At 55.3% G+C, this 16,303-nt stretch overlaps 3 protein-coding genes across 3 annotated transcripts; 2 read left to right on the forward strand and 1 right to left on the reverse strand.

Moving 5' to 3' along the window:
* The first annotated feature begins 533 nt into the window (after positions 1–533).
* MFSD5 (major facilitator superfamily domain containing 5) lies at positions 534–2,102 on the forward strand. The gene has a single exon (XM_074145656.1). The coding sequence runs from the start codon at positions 534–536 to the stop codon at positions 1,896–1,898; it is 1,365 nt and encodes a 454-aa protein (XP_074001757.1). The 3' UTR covers positions 1,899–2,102.
* Positions 2,103–3,474: 1,372 nt separating this feature from the next.
* AIRIM (AFG2 interacting ribosome maturation factor) lies at positions 3,475–5,098 on the reverse strand. The gene is made up of 4 exons (XM_074144741.1): positions 4,794–5,098; positions 4,538–4,717; positions 4,327–4,445; positions 3,475–3,966 (listed from the first exon to the last, which is right to left on the reverse strand). Exons 1-4 carry the CDS (start codon positions 5,096–5,098, stop codon positions 3,899–3,901), a joined length of 672 nt encoding a protein of 223 aa, XP_074000842.1. The 3' UTR covers positions 3,475–3,898.
* A 61-nt stretch (positions 5,099–5,159) lies between these two features.
* Positions 5,160–9,980, forward strand: CDCA8 (cell division cycle associated 8). The gene is made up of 10 exons (XM_074145557.1): positions 5,160–5,332; positions 5,429–5,557; positions 5,826–5,866; positions 6,393–6,468; positions 6,821–6,957; positions 7,260–7,339; positions 7,685–7,783; positions 8,779–8,905; positions 9,312–9,398; positions 9,769–9,980. The coding sequence occupies exons 1-10, from the start codon at positions 5,251–5,253 to the stop codon at positions 9,811–9,813; spliced, it is 903 nt and encodes a 300-aa protein (XP_074001658.1). The 5' UTR covers positions 5,160–5,250; the 3' UTR covers positions 9,814–9,980.
* Positions 9,981–16,303: the final 6,323 nt, after the last annotated feature.

The raw sequence follows: 16,303 nt of genomic DNA on the forward strand, positions 1-16,303 counted from the left end.
GCCGGTGGGGACCGTATGGGGTCGGGGGGTGCGTGTGGGGCCAGAGGAGCGGGGCTGTGGGGTCCCCGAGAGGGGCCCTGTGAGGCACCGGGCTGGGGGCCCTGGAGCTGTGGGGCCATATGGGGCGGGGGGTTGTAGGGGCTGTGTCGTGGGGATGTGCGAGGGAGGGCTGGGGGGTGTACTGCAGGGGGTTGTATGGGGCTGGGGGTACTGGGGGGATGGGTTATGGGGCAGAGCCGGCAGGACACAGCAGAGCGGATGTACAGGGGCTGTGAGGGTTGATCTGAGGGTCCTGAGGCAAGTGAGAGGAACTGCTCGGTGAGGAGGAGGCTGCCTGAGGCAGCAGGGTGACAGGGAGGGGTCAGTGGAGTCTGAGGAAGCCAGAGGCACCTTTGGGGGTGGGGTGGGGGTGTGTGCCATCCCCCACGAGGCCCTGTCCAAACCACAGGCCTGTCCGACCTGATTCCTGCCCCCTCCACAGGACCTCTGCAGCCCCCCCCAGCCCCAGCGATGCTGATGGTCTCCCCTCCACCATGCTCCTCGCCTCTTACTTCGCCTGCGCTCTCCTCCTGGCTGCCTGCCTGGTGCTGGAGGTGGCCTCCTGCCGCTCCCGCCCCCCTGCTGCCCCCCACCATGCCAACCCGGCCTTCCGCCGCTTCCAGCGTGGCTACTACTGCGTCTATCTGCTGGCACTGGCAGCTGACTGGCTGCAGGGACCCTACCTCTACAAACTCTACCAGCACTACCGATTCCTGGAGGGACAGATCGCCATCCTCTATGTTTGCGGCTTCGCCTCCAGTGTCCTTTTTGGGTTGGTTTCCTCTTCGTTAGTAGATCGATTGGGTCGGAAAAAATCCTGCGTCCTTTTCTCTTTCACCTACTCAATTTGTTGTTTGACCAAACTCTCCCGGGATTATCTGGTGCTGGTGGCAGGGAGGGTTTTAGGGGGGTTGTCCACGGCATTGCTTTTCTCTGCCTTTGAGGCGTGGTATGTTCACGAGCATGTGGAGCGGTATGATTTTCCAACTGAGTGGATTGCCGTCACCTTCTCCCAGGCGGCTTTTTGGAACAACATCATCGCTGTGGGGGCTGGGGGGGCAGCTGATTTCTTCGCTGAGTGGTTGGGGTTGGGCCCAGTGGCCCCGTTCATGGTCTCCATTCCCCTCCTGGTGCTGTCGGGGGTCTTTGCTGTGAAAAATTGGGATGAAAACTACGGGAAGAAACGAGCTTTCTCCAAAACCTGTGGTGATGGTTTGAAGTGCCTCCTCTCCGACCGGCGCGTCCTTCTCCTGGGGACCATCCAGGCTCTGTTTGAAAGCGTCATCTACATCTTCATCTTCCTCTGGACCCCCGTCCTGGATCCCCACGGTGCTCCCTTGGGCATAGTCTTCTCTGGCTTCATGGCCGCCAGCATGCTGGGCTCCTCGCTCTACCACCTGGCCGTCTCCAAGAGGTACCACCTCCAGCCCGTCCACCTCCTCTCCCTCGCTGTCCTCCTGGTCTTCTTCTCCCTCTTCATGCTCACCTTCTCCACGAACCCCAGCCAGGAGAGCCCGGCCGAGTCCTTCCTCGCTTTCCTCCTCATCGAACTCTCCTGTGGGCTCTACTTCCCAGCCATGGGTTTCCTCCGACGGAAAGTGGTGCCAGAGAAGGATCGCCTGGGGGTGATGAACTGGTTTCGCCTCCCCCTGAACTTACTGGCCTGTCTGGGTTTACTGATTCTCCATGACAGCGACCGTCAGACAGGCACCAGGAGCATGTTCGGCATTTGTGCAGCCGTGGCGCTGCTGGCGCTGCTGGCCGTCGGCCGCCTCTTTGCCCTCAGCCGCCACGACACCGAGCTCCGCCTGACTGCACCACCGGGACAGGCCGATGCTGATGCCACACCTGAGCTGTGACAGGTGTCACCCCCCTGAGGGACCGGGGAGGGGACATGGGAACACCCTGACCCGCTGCAACAGGGTGAGTGCACCCCCTGGGTGGCTGGTGACCCCCAAAAGGGCCTGGTCCCCAATGTTTCCATAGTGGCAGGGGGAGTTGGAAGCACACGGGAGATGTATTCTCTGTTTTTTAAAAAAAACCCAGCAAAATAAAAGGTGTTTCTGCAGATCCCCAACCCTCCTCCACACATTTTTTTGGGAGAACCTGCTCTGGATCTGGCCCCCCTGCCCGGCATGGGGGTCTGCGCTAGTGCAAGTTGCACACTGGAACCTTGTCCCGAGCAGTGGTGTGCGGAGCCACGCTTGCACAATTGTTTCTGATGCATGGGGGTTTCTGTGCACACCAGTGTTTGTGTTGCACAGTCATACCTGGCACACAGTGGGGGTTCCATGTGCACCAGTGTTTGTGTTGCACAGTCATCCCTGGTGCACAGGGAAGTTTGTGCACCCACGAGGCTTTTGGTTGCACCAACACGCGGCTGTCCTGCTCTACACACAGAGCCTCATCCCAGCACCTCATTGCACGCTGGTCCGCGTGCACCCCTTGCACACTGCGTTGCACACCCCTTTGCACACTTCCCTGCACACCAGTGCTGCCTTGGGCAGTGATCCTGGCACCCGGTCCCCATTGCTGTGCAGCAGGGGGTCCCTGCGCAGCAGGCCCTGTTGCACAAGGCTCCTTGCACACTCGCATCTGTTGCACAAGGGGGGTCCCTGCACACCATGGGAGCTGCGTGGGAACCGGCACCAGCCTTGAGGCTGCTCAGCAGCAGCTGCCAAGATACCCCGGCGGTATCAGACTGTGGCTGTTTTGCTCCTCAACCCAAGGCTGCTGCCAAGACAAAGAACTGTCATGGCCAGAGCGACACAGCGGGGTCCTGCACAACCACAGCCATTGCACAAGGGTCCCTGCACAGCATCCCACCTTGCACAGGGGTCCTTGCTCTCTACATCCCAGTGGGGGATCTGCACTCCTAGCCCCTCTCCCCACACTCCTGAGGGGGATCCCCATAACCCCCAGTACTGCCCTGCACCCCATGGGGTCTCCCAGCCCCTCTCCTTTGTCCTGGTAGGGGGAGACCCAGCCCTGCTGGTGCTGCCCAGCCCTTCTCCCTCTGCCTGAACCCAGGTCTGCATCCCCCGGGCACACCAGCCCCTCTCCCCACCGCTGCTGGGGTCTTCTGCCTGCATCCCTGAGGGGAGACCCTACAGCCCCCTGCCCTGCATTCTAAGGGGGGCTCTGCAGCCACCCCACCCCACATTCCAAGCACGTCCCTGGCCACGCCCAAGGGAGAATGCCTGCGGCCCCTGCCCCACATCCTGAAGGGGGTTCCTTGGCCCCTCTCCCTGCCCTCCCCAGGGGACGTCCCCAGGTCTCCCTCTCCGGCTGGGAGGCCCCTCCTCTTGCACCTGCATCTGCAGGGCAGCTCTAATAAACAAGCAGTACCAGCGGGACCCTTCTCATCCTCCACCCCCTAAGTACAGGACAGTCTAAGCGGTCCAGGCCTCTGCTGCACCTATTCACGTGCCAGATCTGCTTTGACATCTTTTATTTATTTGTATGGATGGTACCTAAACACCTTTCTTACGTGGTGTCACTCTGCTGGACCTTATGTTACGCTCACTTATTTGCAGCACATCTCAAGTTAGTAAGTCTCAGCATTTTTTTCAGTATACAATAATATCCATGGCAGGCCAAAGAGGACGACTTCCGTAGCGGAAGATGACACCGTTCTATCTTCATGGCTTGTTCAGCTCAGCCTCTTCTTCAGACACCAGGCTCCTTTCCACTTGAAAATGCAACAGTCCAAGCATTTCCTACCGAGGCCAAGTACCCAACTCATTCAGCTTCCAAAAGGCAGCAGTTAAACTTCCTCAATCCATCCTCCTCATCATGATCACCTCAGAACATCCCAGACTTGTAGAAGCTGGTCAACATCAGTCCCTCCTGTTGTGTGTCAGGAGCCTGGTGAGCAGCACAGCTCTCGGTGGTTCTCCACAAACAGAGAGATCATGCGAAGCGTATCTGAGTTTGAAGGAAAAAATCAGCCCTATTAGCTTAATGTGTTTTATCTGTATTCTGTACCCACAAAAAAATTAGCTTGTTTCTAAAAGCAATAAAGAAAGAAGTAAGTAAAGCTAATTTAGTAGTCCAAGTGAAATGGATCCCTATGCCCCTTCTTACACTGCAACGAAGCTTCCAGCTGTGCCCAGGGTGCGATGGTGAGTATTTACAACTGAATCTCAGAGCAGGTGACAAAGATCAAGCACAAACTGAGCAAGGTCACCCACTGCTACTGCAACCAACACCATACCAGGCCTTCAGCCTGCAGCGCTGAGACACCAGCACAGAGCTCAAGGAAAGATCTGCTCTAAGTGGGACTACCTTGAACAATGTCTGCCTTGTAGCACTCTGTAATCCTCTCCCAAGACCGCAGAAGTGCTTCCATGTCTGCCAGGCTGTCACAGCTGATGCGGAGGAGGAGAAGCTTGCTCTCCAGGTACCTTCATGCCCGGTAAGGATGACAAACAGGAGAAGGCACACCCCCCTCCGTCCTCCCCAGCACTGCCCCGAGAGCCCCTCCGCGGAAGGATACAGGTGCCGGTAATAGCGCTCTACATCCTGCAGTCCCTCCAGCGCGTCTGCCAGCGAGGGGGTGCGCGGCCCGCGCCGCAGAGCCGCCGCCAGGCCCAGCTCCGCCGCCCGCTCCTCGTACAACCGCAGGACGGCGGCTACGCCGGCCCCCACGGCGTCCCGCACGGCCCGTAGCTCCGCCCTGCGCGATAAAGCAGAGGGGGCTCAGCTACGTCCCTACAGCTTCGGCCCAGCTCGGCCCGGCCCCGCCGCCTCACCGCCGGCCACTGAGCTGCTCCAGCAACGCCTCGGCCGCGCCGCGCTGCTTCCGCCACAGCCGCGCCCGCAGCTCGCCGAAGGCGCCCAGCGGTGACCCGCCCCACGCTAGCCGCTGCCCCGCCCGCATCTGTGCCGCCAGCCCGGCCAGCGAGCCCAGCAGCGGCGCCCAGGCGGCCAGCGCTGCCCGCCAAGCCGCGTCCTGCCGCGCCACCACAGTCGCCCATTCCCTCAATGCCGCCGCCAGCGCCGCCACCGCCATGGCGAACCGCCGAACCGGAAGTGCATCACCGCCCTGTGGCGTCATTGCGCCGCGCCGGGCCCCGATTGGCCGGGCCGCCCCGAGCTCTGATTGGCCGGGCGGCGGCGACGGTTGGGTTTGAACGCGCGGCGGGCGGCGGTGCCCCCAGCTCCCGTCCCTGGTCTCCGGTCCCGCCCCCAGCCCCCCACACCGCCGCGATGGCGCCCGGGCGAAAGAAGGTTGCCGCGAGCGCGCGCAGGAGGAAGCTGGCGGCCTTCCTGAAGGACTTCGACCGCGAGGGTAGGCTGTGGCTGGCGGGAGCGGGGCGCGGGCGGCGGCAGGGAGCGGGCCCCGGGGCCCGGAGCGGTGACTGAGCCGCGTGCGTCCCATCCGCAGTGGAACGGCGGATCGAGCGGATTCGGGCGGACGGGGAGCGCCTCATCAAGGAGGTGGAGCACCTGTACGACATGGAGATCCTGCGGCTGCCGCCGGAGATCCGCGAGATGAACTGGGTCGAGTACTTCGGTACGGGGCGGGGCAGCACCGGGCTGGCGGGGACACGTTTTCCCTGAGGTAACAAACCGAAGGGTGGCGAAGGGGGTCTTCTCTGCCCGGAACCTCCCGGGCTGCTGAAGTGCTGCTGTCTTTGTCTGAGGCTGCTCACTCGCTGCCGAGAAAACGGGTTTGTGCTGGTTTTTTGCACCCTGGTGGTGACGCGTTACAGTGTGTCTGCCTGCGCTGCACAGCTGTTTTAGATGGGCATTGATTTTTAAAAAAAATATTTTCTTTTTAGCTAAAGGAGGAAGCACGAAGGTGTTGGAAGAGGCAGCAACGGTAGGTTTCTAACATAAATACTCTCTTGATGGCGCTGTGCACACCTGTAGCAAAGGAAGGGCTTCTTGAGTCTGTAGGAGCATTGCAATAGCAGAATGCATAAATACTTTCACAAATGCTGTTTTAAGACTTAACAGTAAGAGATGTCTGTTGTATTCAATATAGGATTTGCATGCTCATACTGCTCCTTGTCGATCTTGCCTTACCTGCTTGATTTTCCTCTCAGATCCCCGAGAACACACACGTTTTTCAGTAAATTAAAGCATTTCTAAATTGGTTGATCAGAAGGGCGGCAGTGGAGCATACTTGCAGCTGCCAAATAAGGCACGTTAGTCTTGAATGGCCTACAGACCTCACGTGTTGTTGTCACCTCCAGAATAACCCGAAAGGTCCTAGTTTGAGTACAGCAGAAAACACAGAGGTATTCTTGCTGTAAAATAATTAGGGATTTGCTCTACAACTTGGATTTCTGAGAACTATCTGCTACCAATAATCGTAATGGTGTTGTGACTGTTTTTAATTTTAGGCAGCCTTGGGAATAACAGAAATAAACAAGTTAACAGCAGAAGTTATCCAAACTCCTTTAAAAATCATCAAGAAAGGTCAGTTTGTTTTAAGCACTTGTGATAAGTTCAGTGAGATGAAAGCGTGCCGTGATTTACATGCTGTGAATAGGAATTCAGTTCATTCTTACACCCCTTGATATATTTAAAGACAGGAAAATAATCCTATGTTTATCCCTGCTCTCTGCAGTAGCTCTTCTTAATTTTATTAAACATTCAAAATAATTCAAAACAGTGCTCTGTCAAGTTAGTAATCCATCAGGATTACATTGGAGTTTGGATTTCAGAAGCAAATTGTTGCCAAAAATGCTTTGTTTACTGTTTACCACAGCTGCTAACTAATAATGTAAAGTTATTCATTTTCAACTTTGATAACACTTTCTCTTTCTAGTGGAAAAACCTAAACAGAATATTGAAGCTATTGAAGAAGAAGGAGAGCCTCCTTTGCTTCCTCTTGCAACAAAAAAACATGATAGCCAGTGTCTGCCAGATCCAGAAGCTGAAAACATTAATCCAAGAACTGGAAAGGTAAATAGCTACTCTTTCTGATAACTTCATTCCCAAGATATAAGCTACTTTCTGAAGTGATGCCTGTGACAGTATAACTGTCTGGGATACTTTGAGGGGGACTTCAAACCAGGTATCGCTTCCTGAAACACCTGGCAATAGGGGAAGGTCACAGAAGCTTGGATGGTGTTTGTTTCTGGGCTCTTGTGCCATGTAAAGGGGCCTGTTGAGCCAAAGGTTTTGCGTGGAAGCACTTGCTCGTTGTGGACTCAGCTGTCACGTGATGGCGAAGTAACTGATTTGGCAAGTAATGTGTGTTTCAGGTGAAGGCATCCACTAAAAAAGTGCCAGTGTCCAGGAGCAGAAGAGCTCCTTCAGCGAGAGTGAAGCGTGTGAGTAAAAGGTAATAGGAGATATCTTTTTCACTGATTTCCAGAAGCGGAGAAAAAGTGCATAGTGCTAATATAACCCTTAAATGGAATGGAGTACGGTTCAGTAGGCTGGCTGATGTAGTTAAGCCATGCTGTAGGAACAAAAAAAATATCAGTGATCTGACAGTGAATGAGAGAGGGGCAACTTCCTCTCCTGTGGTGACCAGCTATGCCTAGCTTTGGGGTTTACCTTTGATTAGTAAGAAGCTCTGGTTTTCTGTGGCGATAACCTCATTCAGGCCTTTGATAAGATAATGCTTGTACATTTGTTAAAAGCGTTCTTATGAGAAGATGTTTATTTATTTCCCTTGACACAGGTCAAGCAAAACCAACTTTATTACTCCAGCTACTGGCAGAACTGTTGATCTGTGTGCTCTGGGAGGTACCTCCATGGTCACACCCAAATTTGATTCCAGGTTTGTATTCTGTTAAATGTCTCTGTTAACCTGTTATATATAGGGGAGTCCCTTACCAGATGCTTTACAGAATCATAGAATGGTTTGGGTGGGAAGGGACCTTAAAGCCCCTCCAGTGCCACCCCCTGCCCTGGGCAGGGACACCTCCCACCAGAGCAGGTTGCTCCAAGCCCCCTCCAACCTGGCCTTGAACCCCTCCAGGGATGGGGCAGCCACAGCTTCTCTGGGCAACCTGGGCCAGGCTCTCACCACCCTCAGGGGGAAGAATTTCCTCACAACTCACGTAAATCTCCTCTCTGTCAGTGTCAAACCCTTCCCCCTTGTCCCATCGTTCCCCTCCCTCATCAAGAATCCCTCCCCAGCTTTCCTGGAGCCCCTTTAGGGACTGGAAGGGGCTCTAAGGTCTCCCCGGAGCCTTCTCTTCTCCAGGCTGAACCCCCCCAACTCTCTCAGCCTGTCCTCCCAGCAGAGGGGCTCCAGCCCTCGCAGCATCTTCCTGGCCTCTTCTGGCCCCACTCCAACAGGTCCATGTCCTTCTGCTGTTGGTGGCCCCAGAGCTGGAGGCAGTGCTTGCGGGGGGGTCTCCCCAGCGTGGAGCAGAGGGGCAGATTCCCCCCCCCTCGCCCTGCTGGCCACGCTGCTGGGGATGCAGCCCAGAGTGTGGGGGGCTTTCTGGGCTGCCAGCGCACATTGCTGGCTTGTTTTGAGCTTCTCATCCACCAGCACCCCCAAGTACTTCTCCTCAGGGCTGCTCTCCAGCCATTCTCTGCTCAGCCTGTATTTGTGCTTGGAATTGCCCTGACCCAGGTGCAGGACCTTGCACTTGGCCTGGTTGAACTTCATGAGGTTTGCACGGCCCCCCTCTAATGTATGTTATCTGTCATCTCTTTGCAGCATAATCTTTAGTGGCTCTTTGAACCTGAAATGAAATACTTTTAGTCAAAGCTCTTCGAGGAATTGCGGTGAAATTACTTATCTATAACTCTTTGTTTCAGAATCTTCAAGACACCGGGTTTGCGCATACCTGCAGTAAATGAACGCGTTTACACCATCTCTGCCAATGGCAGCCCCCTGGCTGACAGCAACGATGTCTTCATTACAGTCCCTGTTGGCGGAGGGGAGGTAAATCAGAAACTTTAATCTGTAAAATCTCTGCTGAAGGGAGAACTTGTAACTTCTTGGGGCTCTTGGCAGTTCCAGGTCATCCACTCTCGTCTCTTTAGCTGTGAAACTGTAGTTTATCAGGGGATTGATCAAGCTGAAAAAGAACCATGAAAGATTTTTAGTTCAAAGTGGGACCTGGTCCAAGCAGAATGTGCAATGATGTTTTGCTGTGCACTTAAGTAATGTTTAAAGTAACTTCTGCTGGCAGTAATGTGTTAATGCACTGCAGGGAAGGTATGAGCTGAGCTTTGGTCAAGCTGGATACCTGTATGTTGTCTAGTATGCTTGGATTTTTTATTTATTTTTTTTCCCCTTGCTTCTGGCTACTACAACAGAAAACTCAAGATTTGGGTTTTTTCCACAGAGCATTCGTTTAACAGCAAGTGATTTGACCAAGAAGAATCTTCTTCATCTGAATCCGGAGGCCCAAGGAGTGATGAAGAAGCTATCAGTAAGTCTATGCATTTTTGTGAATCGTGACCTGAAGTTGTAAGGTAGTGCTGTCACTCTGTTGTTAGTCACTGGACTGTCAAGCTGTAACTGAAACTTATGTTCCCCCTGTTGTCTTGTATTTTGGCTTATGTCACTGGTCAAGAAGCAGCATGAACTGAGAAGGGAAGAGGGAGTAGCTACATCACATTTAGCTTAGTACAAACTGTGGATAAACCATGCACTTCTTGAAAAAGAGCTGTTGGGACAACAGAACTATTGCCAATGTTTTGAAAAACTGAATCAAAACTGAAAATGTCTTCTGCTTCAGGCAGGAGTTGTAAGTGGCCGTGGGATGCTCTTAGAGTACTGATTAATTTATTTCTTTCCAGGTTCGTCTTGCACAAGCTTGCAGTGGTGCAAAAACCTATAGATGAAACTCAATGAATATTGACATCCCTCTGTAAATACAGAATGTTACATTTAGGACTGCTCCCTTTAGTTCTTCTTGTAATTTGTGTCTTCCATTAATTTACAGAAGGGAAGTTAAGAACTAATTTTTTTACCTATAATATGTGATGGGATTAGAATAAATTGTTTCCTGAATAAAAAAAAAAAAAAAGCAACGTACTTTATTTCCTATTTCCTTTAAGGTTAAGACCAAGATAGAATTATCTTGGCTTTGCAGAGCAGCAAGCTGGGCAGAAAGGCTGTTCTGGTGTCTTGCAGAAGACATGAGCAGTGGCCACAAATGACTGGAGTTCGTGTGTGCCTTGGCAAAGGAAGCAACAGCTCAGATTTGCTGCTCTTCCTCCCAGGCGTGTCCTTTCTCTGCAGATATGCTTAAAAGGTGATAAGTCTCTCAGTGTCTTACCTGAGATACTTAAAGGCAAGTTACTAGTGCCTGGGACTAAATGGGAAGCGTCTTGTAGTTCATGATGCTGAATAGCAGTCCTTTTGTTTTTAGAGCAGCCGCTGTATTTTTAACTGGCTTTGAGGTTTTTGTAATGAACTGTGGTGGTTTAACCCCAGCCGGCAATTAGGACCACGCAGCTGTTCATGCACTCCCCCCAGCAGGGCAGGGAGAAGAGGGAGAGAGACAAGGAAAGATAAATCCTCGTGGGTTGAGATAAAGACAGTTTAATAGAAAAGTAACAAAGAGAAAATAATAATAATGGTAAAACAATATACAAGATAAGTGATATGATTACTCACCATCCAATGATCGATTGCCCAGCTCGTCAAAAGCAGCAATTTGTGGCTCCCTGTCCCCCTGGCCAACCCCTACTTATGTACTGAGCATGATGTCTGTGGAATGGAATATTCCTTTAACCAGCTTGTCCTGTCTGTGCTCCCTCTCAGCTTCTGGGGGAAGCTGAAAAAGTCATTGACTTAATATAAGCATTACTTAGCAACAGGTAAAACAATGTGTTTATCAAAATTATTCTCATGCTAAATCCAAAACACAGCAGCTACTAGGAAGAAAATTAAATCAATCCCAGCTGGAACTAGGACAGTATCCACCTCTTATTCTGTACCATCAACATCATACCTAGGTCTTATGCTTTTCAGTTAATCACCGTGACTTTTCCTGTCGTTGAGGTTGTATGTATATAGATATATACATATATATATTGCTGAGGTCGATGGTATGAGATTCAGCAAGGCCAAGTGCAGTTGGGTGACAACAACCCCATGAACGGTCCAGGCTGGGAGAAGAGTGGCTGGAGCTGCCTGGCAGAAAAGGACCTGGGGGTGTTGGTCAACAGCTGTCTTTGTCCTGAGAGGGACCAGGCACAGATGAGCACTGGGGGAAAATCATAATCTTTTATTGATCCAAAAAGCATCCACGGCCAAGCAGAGGCTGGTGGGCACGATGTCCTCAGGGCAGCTGAACACCTGGGGTGCCATCCATGCACTTGTCCCTTGCGTTCCTCCCTGTGCCACTGCCTCTGGGTGCTGCGCAGGCTCAGGGCCAGGCACCATCTCTGGGGATGTGCTAGGTGCTGGCAGATGGGGGCTACTGCTCCTCCTGCCCCATGATGCAGGAGCAGCGGAAAGCCCTGCGCAGAGCCCGCAGTGCCCGCCTGAAGAGGGAGGGCTGCTACTTTTGAGCTGAGGCGTGCGGGAGGGCGGTGATGCCTGGGGGGGAAAAGAGAGGTGTAGGTGAGGGGCTGGACAGGCAATGGGCGAGCTCCTGCCAGCCCTTGGCCACCCAGGAATTTCCTCGGGGAGTTGTGGCCAGGCCAGGCTGCCCTCGACTCGGGGACCCACCTGGGACATCCTCGGGCATGTCCCTGCGGCCACAGGAGGTCTGTGCCTCCTCTCTGCGCTCGGAGGGGACCTGCAAGGGGAGAGCAAGAGCAGGTGAGGGAGGGGATGTCAGCGGGACGACACGGAGAGCACCTGGCATTTCCTGCCGCTCACAGCCCGGAAGCTGCACCTGCTTCTGCGCCAGCCCCCGCGCCTGCCTCACCTGGTGTGGAAGGTCCTGAGCCATGGGAGAAGTCGCTGTGTCCCCTTTGTTTTCTGATGTTGGGATGAGAGGGGCTGTGCTGGCCTCTTCAGCCAACGGAGACTCTGTGTCTTGAGGTTCTGCAGGTGGTGGTGCTATTGTGATTTCCATCCTTTGTGCCTGGTCTTGCTGGTTCACAAGCACAGCCTTGCCCACAACCTCCATCACGATGTATAGGGATGTCTCCTGCAGAGCCTCATCGGAGGCTTTGTGATCATCTTCAGATGTGGGAGAAGCCATGTTTTCTTCATGCTCAGCCACCACTGGGACAAGAGAGGCTGTGCTGGCCTCTCCCTGAGCCTCTCCAGTCAAGGGAGACTTGGTGTCCCGAGGTCCTGCAGGTGCTGTTGCTGTTGTCACTGCACCCATGCGTTGTGCCTGCTTGTGCTGGGTGACGAGCAGAGCATTGATCACAGCCTCCCTCACAATGCTCAGGGCTGCATCCTGCAGAGCCTCATCCTCATAGTCTGGGGGGGTGTATGGGGGAGCTTCCTGGCTCTCTGCCTCTGGGTCCCACTCGCCAAAGACAGGACAGGCCTCCTCTTCTGTTGTAGAAGGCAGAGGCGAGCGGTGTCTAGCCAGGACAGGAGACTCTCTTTGCAGGTCACCAGCTATGTCTCCTGCCTCCTCTGTGTCCAGGCTGCTGGGCCAGCTGGGCCTCTCCTGGGGACCAACACTGGGGTCCTGGAAGAGCTGTGGGACTGAGGAGTTGACCCAGATGTTGCGTATGTTGGTATCTTCCCCTCGGGACAGCTCTTTGTCACTGCGGTCTTTGCACTCCTCCTCCTTGGCCAAAGCCCCTGGCTTTTCCTCTGGGCTGTCCCGCTTCCATGGTAGGATGTCATTCCTGAGCTGGGCCCGGCTGGGCCCGGTGGGGGTCAGGAAGTTCCTCTCCAGCTCCTTCAGGGGCTCCATCTTGATGGACAGGATGGATGGCTCTTCCGCAAAACTCCTGTGGTGCATCCACAACAACCTCTCAAGTTGAGGTAGCACTTGACACGCAGTGCTGGCCTTGCTGGGTCGTGCACTGCCGCTTGTCCCCGGCGCCCAGGCCCTGCGTCCCTGCTTGAGGAAGCTGATGCAGGGGCCCTGCTGGCAGCACCGGTGCCCCAAGGTTCACAGGGCTCAGGCATGGGCTGAGCAGTGGGGGCCTTGACACAGCTGGCCGTCAACACCTCCTCTGTTGTTGCTGTGATGGCCACAGCCCTGCGGTATGCGCAGTCCCGTGGTGCTGCTGGCTTCTGGCTGGGTCCCTGGCTTGCTGGGAAAACCTTGCCCAGGACCTCATTGGCAATGCACCGGGCGGTGTCCCTCACAGCTGCGGTGTTGGCTGGCCTCACCCTCCTCAGCCTCGCAGCTCTGCCCTGCTCACCACAGATGCCCCGAGGTGGTGGGACCAGCTGTCGGCCACTGGCTGCCACGCTGCGGGCTGGGGTTTTGGGGCAAATTAAAAAGAACGGGGGGTGTGTGTGTGTGTCTGATGATGTCATTTGGGGCAGCCGGATGTCAGCGGGGGAGCGACGGTGCGGCGGAGGAGCAGGTGAGTGGGGGTTAAGTGGGGTTCCCCCCACAAGAGGGTGGGTCACGGCCCCCAAACGCCTGAAAATTTGGTGCGGGGGAGGTGGTGCTTAAAAAATGTTAAAAGCTGTATATGCGGGGGTGAGGCATTGGAGTAGAGAACGATCTCTCATTTTTCTGTGTGTTGAAAAATAATATTACCTTACGTATATAAAAGGAGTTCAAAATACCAACCCGTATCTCTGAGGATTCTGTATTATTTAATGGGAGTTTCGACGACGGAAAGATTTTTTTAAAAGATTTATTTATAAAGAGAGATTGAAGCGTCAAAGCGGATGTCTGGACAGGTCGCTAGTCCAATTGGATGTTGTCTATCGTGCGTGTTAATCTGTAAGTCTAAATAGATGTGACTCTTAGCAGGTGTTCTATCGAAGCGTAACAAGAGCATCCGTTTTCCCTAAGTCTTACCCACGGGTCGGTCAGTGCGGAGGCGTAAACGCCTGTGCTGTAGATGGTTCCAGACTGCAAAGAGAGCCTATCGCTAGAAGGGATTTCCAAACTGGCCCTCCCCTCTGCTCTCTCTTGCCGGCGTCCAAGCGCTTTCAAAAGCGCTTTAAGCAGGAGTGTTGATTCCCAGGAGGCTAGGGAAGCTCTACAGAGAGACTTAGGTAGATTGGATCGTTGGGCCAACATCAGTGGTATGAGTTTCAACAAGGGCAAGTGCCAGGTTCTGCGCGTGGGCCACAATAACCCCGAGCAGCGCTACAGGCTTGGGGAAATGTGGTTGGAAAGCTGCCTGGAAGAAAGAGACCTGGGGGTTCTAATGGACAAGCGGTTGAGCATGAGCCGGCAGTGTGCCCAGGTGGCCACGAAAGCCAACGGCATCCTGGCTTGTATTAGAAACAGCGTGAGCAGCAGAAGTAGGGAGGCGATTGTGCCCCTGTACTCGGCACTGGTGAGGCCGCACCTGGAGTATTGCGTCCGGTTTTGGGCACCTCAATCCAAGAGAGATGTCGAGGTGCTGGAGCGAGTGCAGAGGAGGGCAACGAAGCTGGTGAAGGGCCTGGAAAACAAATCCTATGAAGAGCAGTTGAAGGAGCTGGGACTGTTTAGTATGAGGAAGAGGAGGCTGAGGGGAGACCTCGTCACTCTCTAAAACTACTTGAAAGGACACTGTAGAGAGGTCGGTGCTGGTCTCTTGGCACAGGTAGGTAATGACAGAACGAGAGGGAACGGCTTCAAGCTCCAACAGGGTAGGTTTAGACTGGACATTAGGAAAGAATGTTTCACAGAGGGAGTGGTCGGGCATTGGAACAGGCTACCCAGGGAGGTGGTCGAGTCACCATCCCTGGATGTGTTTAAGAACCGTCGAGATGTGGTGTTGGGGGATATGGTGTAGGGGAGAACTTTGTAGAGTAGGGTAGATGGTTGGACTCGATGATCCCAAGGGTCTCTTGCAACCTAGACGATTCTATGATTCTATGAAAAGCAGCCCCTTCCCCCGTTTCCCCTCCCGCCCTGGGGAGCTGGATCGGTGCAGCGGGACAGGAGGAAAAAAACGCAGCCCCGTTTTCCTGCAGGGACGCAAAGCTCCCCGATGTCTCTGTGGTGGATAAGGCGGCACCCCCGCCTGCCTTCCTGGACGCCGGCGGACTGGCTGCTGTCGCCCCCACGGCCCCCGGGGCCACGCGCAGAGCGCCGCGGCGTCCCTGGGGCTGGTTGCGGGGCGAACACCGGAGGTTTTTGGCGCCGAGGCGACGGCTGCGGCTGCCCGGACTGCGAGCGGGGACAGGGCAGAGAGCGGGAAGGCCTGCCCGCCGGTAAGTGGTCACGGTCCCTGGGTGGAGGGAAGCGGGCTGAGAGCGGTCACCGCTCATGGCCCCGGTGAGGTCTCAGAGGGGGACAAGGAAGGGGGCGTGGGCGCTGCCCGGTGCTTTCCGCCCGCTGCGGACCGGTCCGCAGCGATTTCTGGGCTGGCCGCCGTTTTCCCCCGGCCCCCTCCGGTTCCGGAGCGGCTCGGCCCGCCCATACCGCGCGCCCATTGGTCGCGGTGCCGTAAGCGGCGTCCGTCCTCTAGGAGCCCCCGTCCCATTGGTCGATCGCGCCGTCAATCTCCAGCGCCTCCCAGTCCGGCCAATCGGAGCGCGGCAGGCGATCCGACCAATCGGAGCGGGGCGGTCGCGTTGTGATTGGCTCGTCCTCCTGTCAATCCGCCCGGGGGCGGTTGCCATGGTGAGGAAGCCCCGCCCGGTCGCGCATGCGCAGTAGTAAGGACGGCGCCGCCCTCACTACTGCGCATGCGCCACCGGGCGGGGCGTCCTCACCATGGCAACCGCCATTGGCGTCCCACTCCGGCCAATCGGAGCGCGGCAGGCGATCCGACCAATCGGAGCGCGGCGGTCGCGTTGTGATTGGCTCGTCCTCCTGTCAATCCGCCCGGGGGCGGTTGCCATGGTGAGGAAGCCCCGCCTGGTCGCGCATGCGCAGTAGTAAGGGCGGCGCCGTGCTCGCTACTGCCGCCTTGTGGACAAAAATCGGTACTGCAGGTGGGGGGGCGCGCATGCGCAGTGGAAAGAGTGGCGCCGCCCTCGCTGCTGCCGCCGCTTGTGGACAAAAAGCGGTACTGCAGGTACGGGGGTAGGGGGGTCCGGCCGCATGCGCAGTGGACGGGGGGGGGGGGGCGCTGCGCTCGCCGCTGCCGCCCGTGCCAGCAGAAACCGGCGCTGCAGCTCGGCGGATGCGGGGGGGGGAAGGCGGAGCCCTGGGAGGTTCCATTTTCCCCAAATTGGGGAAAATTATTCAATTTGGGGTTTTTTTCGGTGCTTTTCCGCAACGGAAAAGACTTCAGGGTTTTGTTAGGGTTTTTCTTGCCCTTCCCCGCCGCCGGGGACGGC

Source organism: Numenius arquata, chromosome 3 (genome assembly GCF_964106895.1).
Source record: "Numenius arquata chromosome 3, bNumArq3.hap1.1, whole genome shotgun sequence".
In the NCBI taxonomy this organism is placed as follows: domain Eukaryota; kingdom Metazoa; phylum Chordata; class Aves; order Charadriiformes; family Scolopacidae; genus Numenius; species Numenius arquata.

Coding starts and splice junctions, on each gene's coding strand:
- AIRIM (XM_074144741.1), bottom strand. CDS start 5,098: ATGACGCCACAGGGCGGTGATGCACTTCCGGTTCGGCGGTTCGCCATG. Junction 4,718..4,793: donor GAGCAGCTCAGTGGCCGGCG/GTGAGGCGGCGG, acceptor TTTATCGCGCAG/GGCGGAGCTACGGGCCGTGC. Junction 4,446..4,537: donor GAGCGCTATTACCGGCACCT/GTATCCTTCCGC, acceptor CCGGGCATGAAG/GTACCTGGAGAGCAAGCTTC.
- CDCA8 (XM_074145557.1), top strand. CDS start 5,251: ATGGCGCCCGGGCGAAAGAAGGTTGCCGCGAGCGCGCGCAGGAGGAAG. Junction 5,867..6,392: donor TGTTGGAAGAGGCAGCAACG/GTAGGTTTCTAA, acceptor TTTTAATTTTAG/GCAGCCTTGGGAATAACAGA. Junction 7,784..8,778: donor ACACCCAAATTTGATTCCAG/GTTTGTATTCTG, acceptor TCTTTGTTTCAG/AATCTTCAAGACACCGGGTT.
- MFSD5 (XM_074145656.1), top strand. CDS start 534: ATGCTCCTCGCCTCTTACTTCGCCTGCGCTCTCCTCCTGGCTGCCTGC.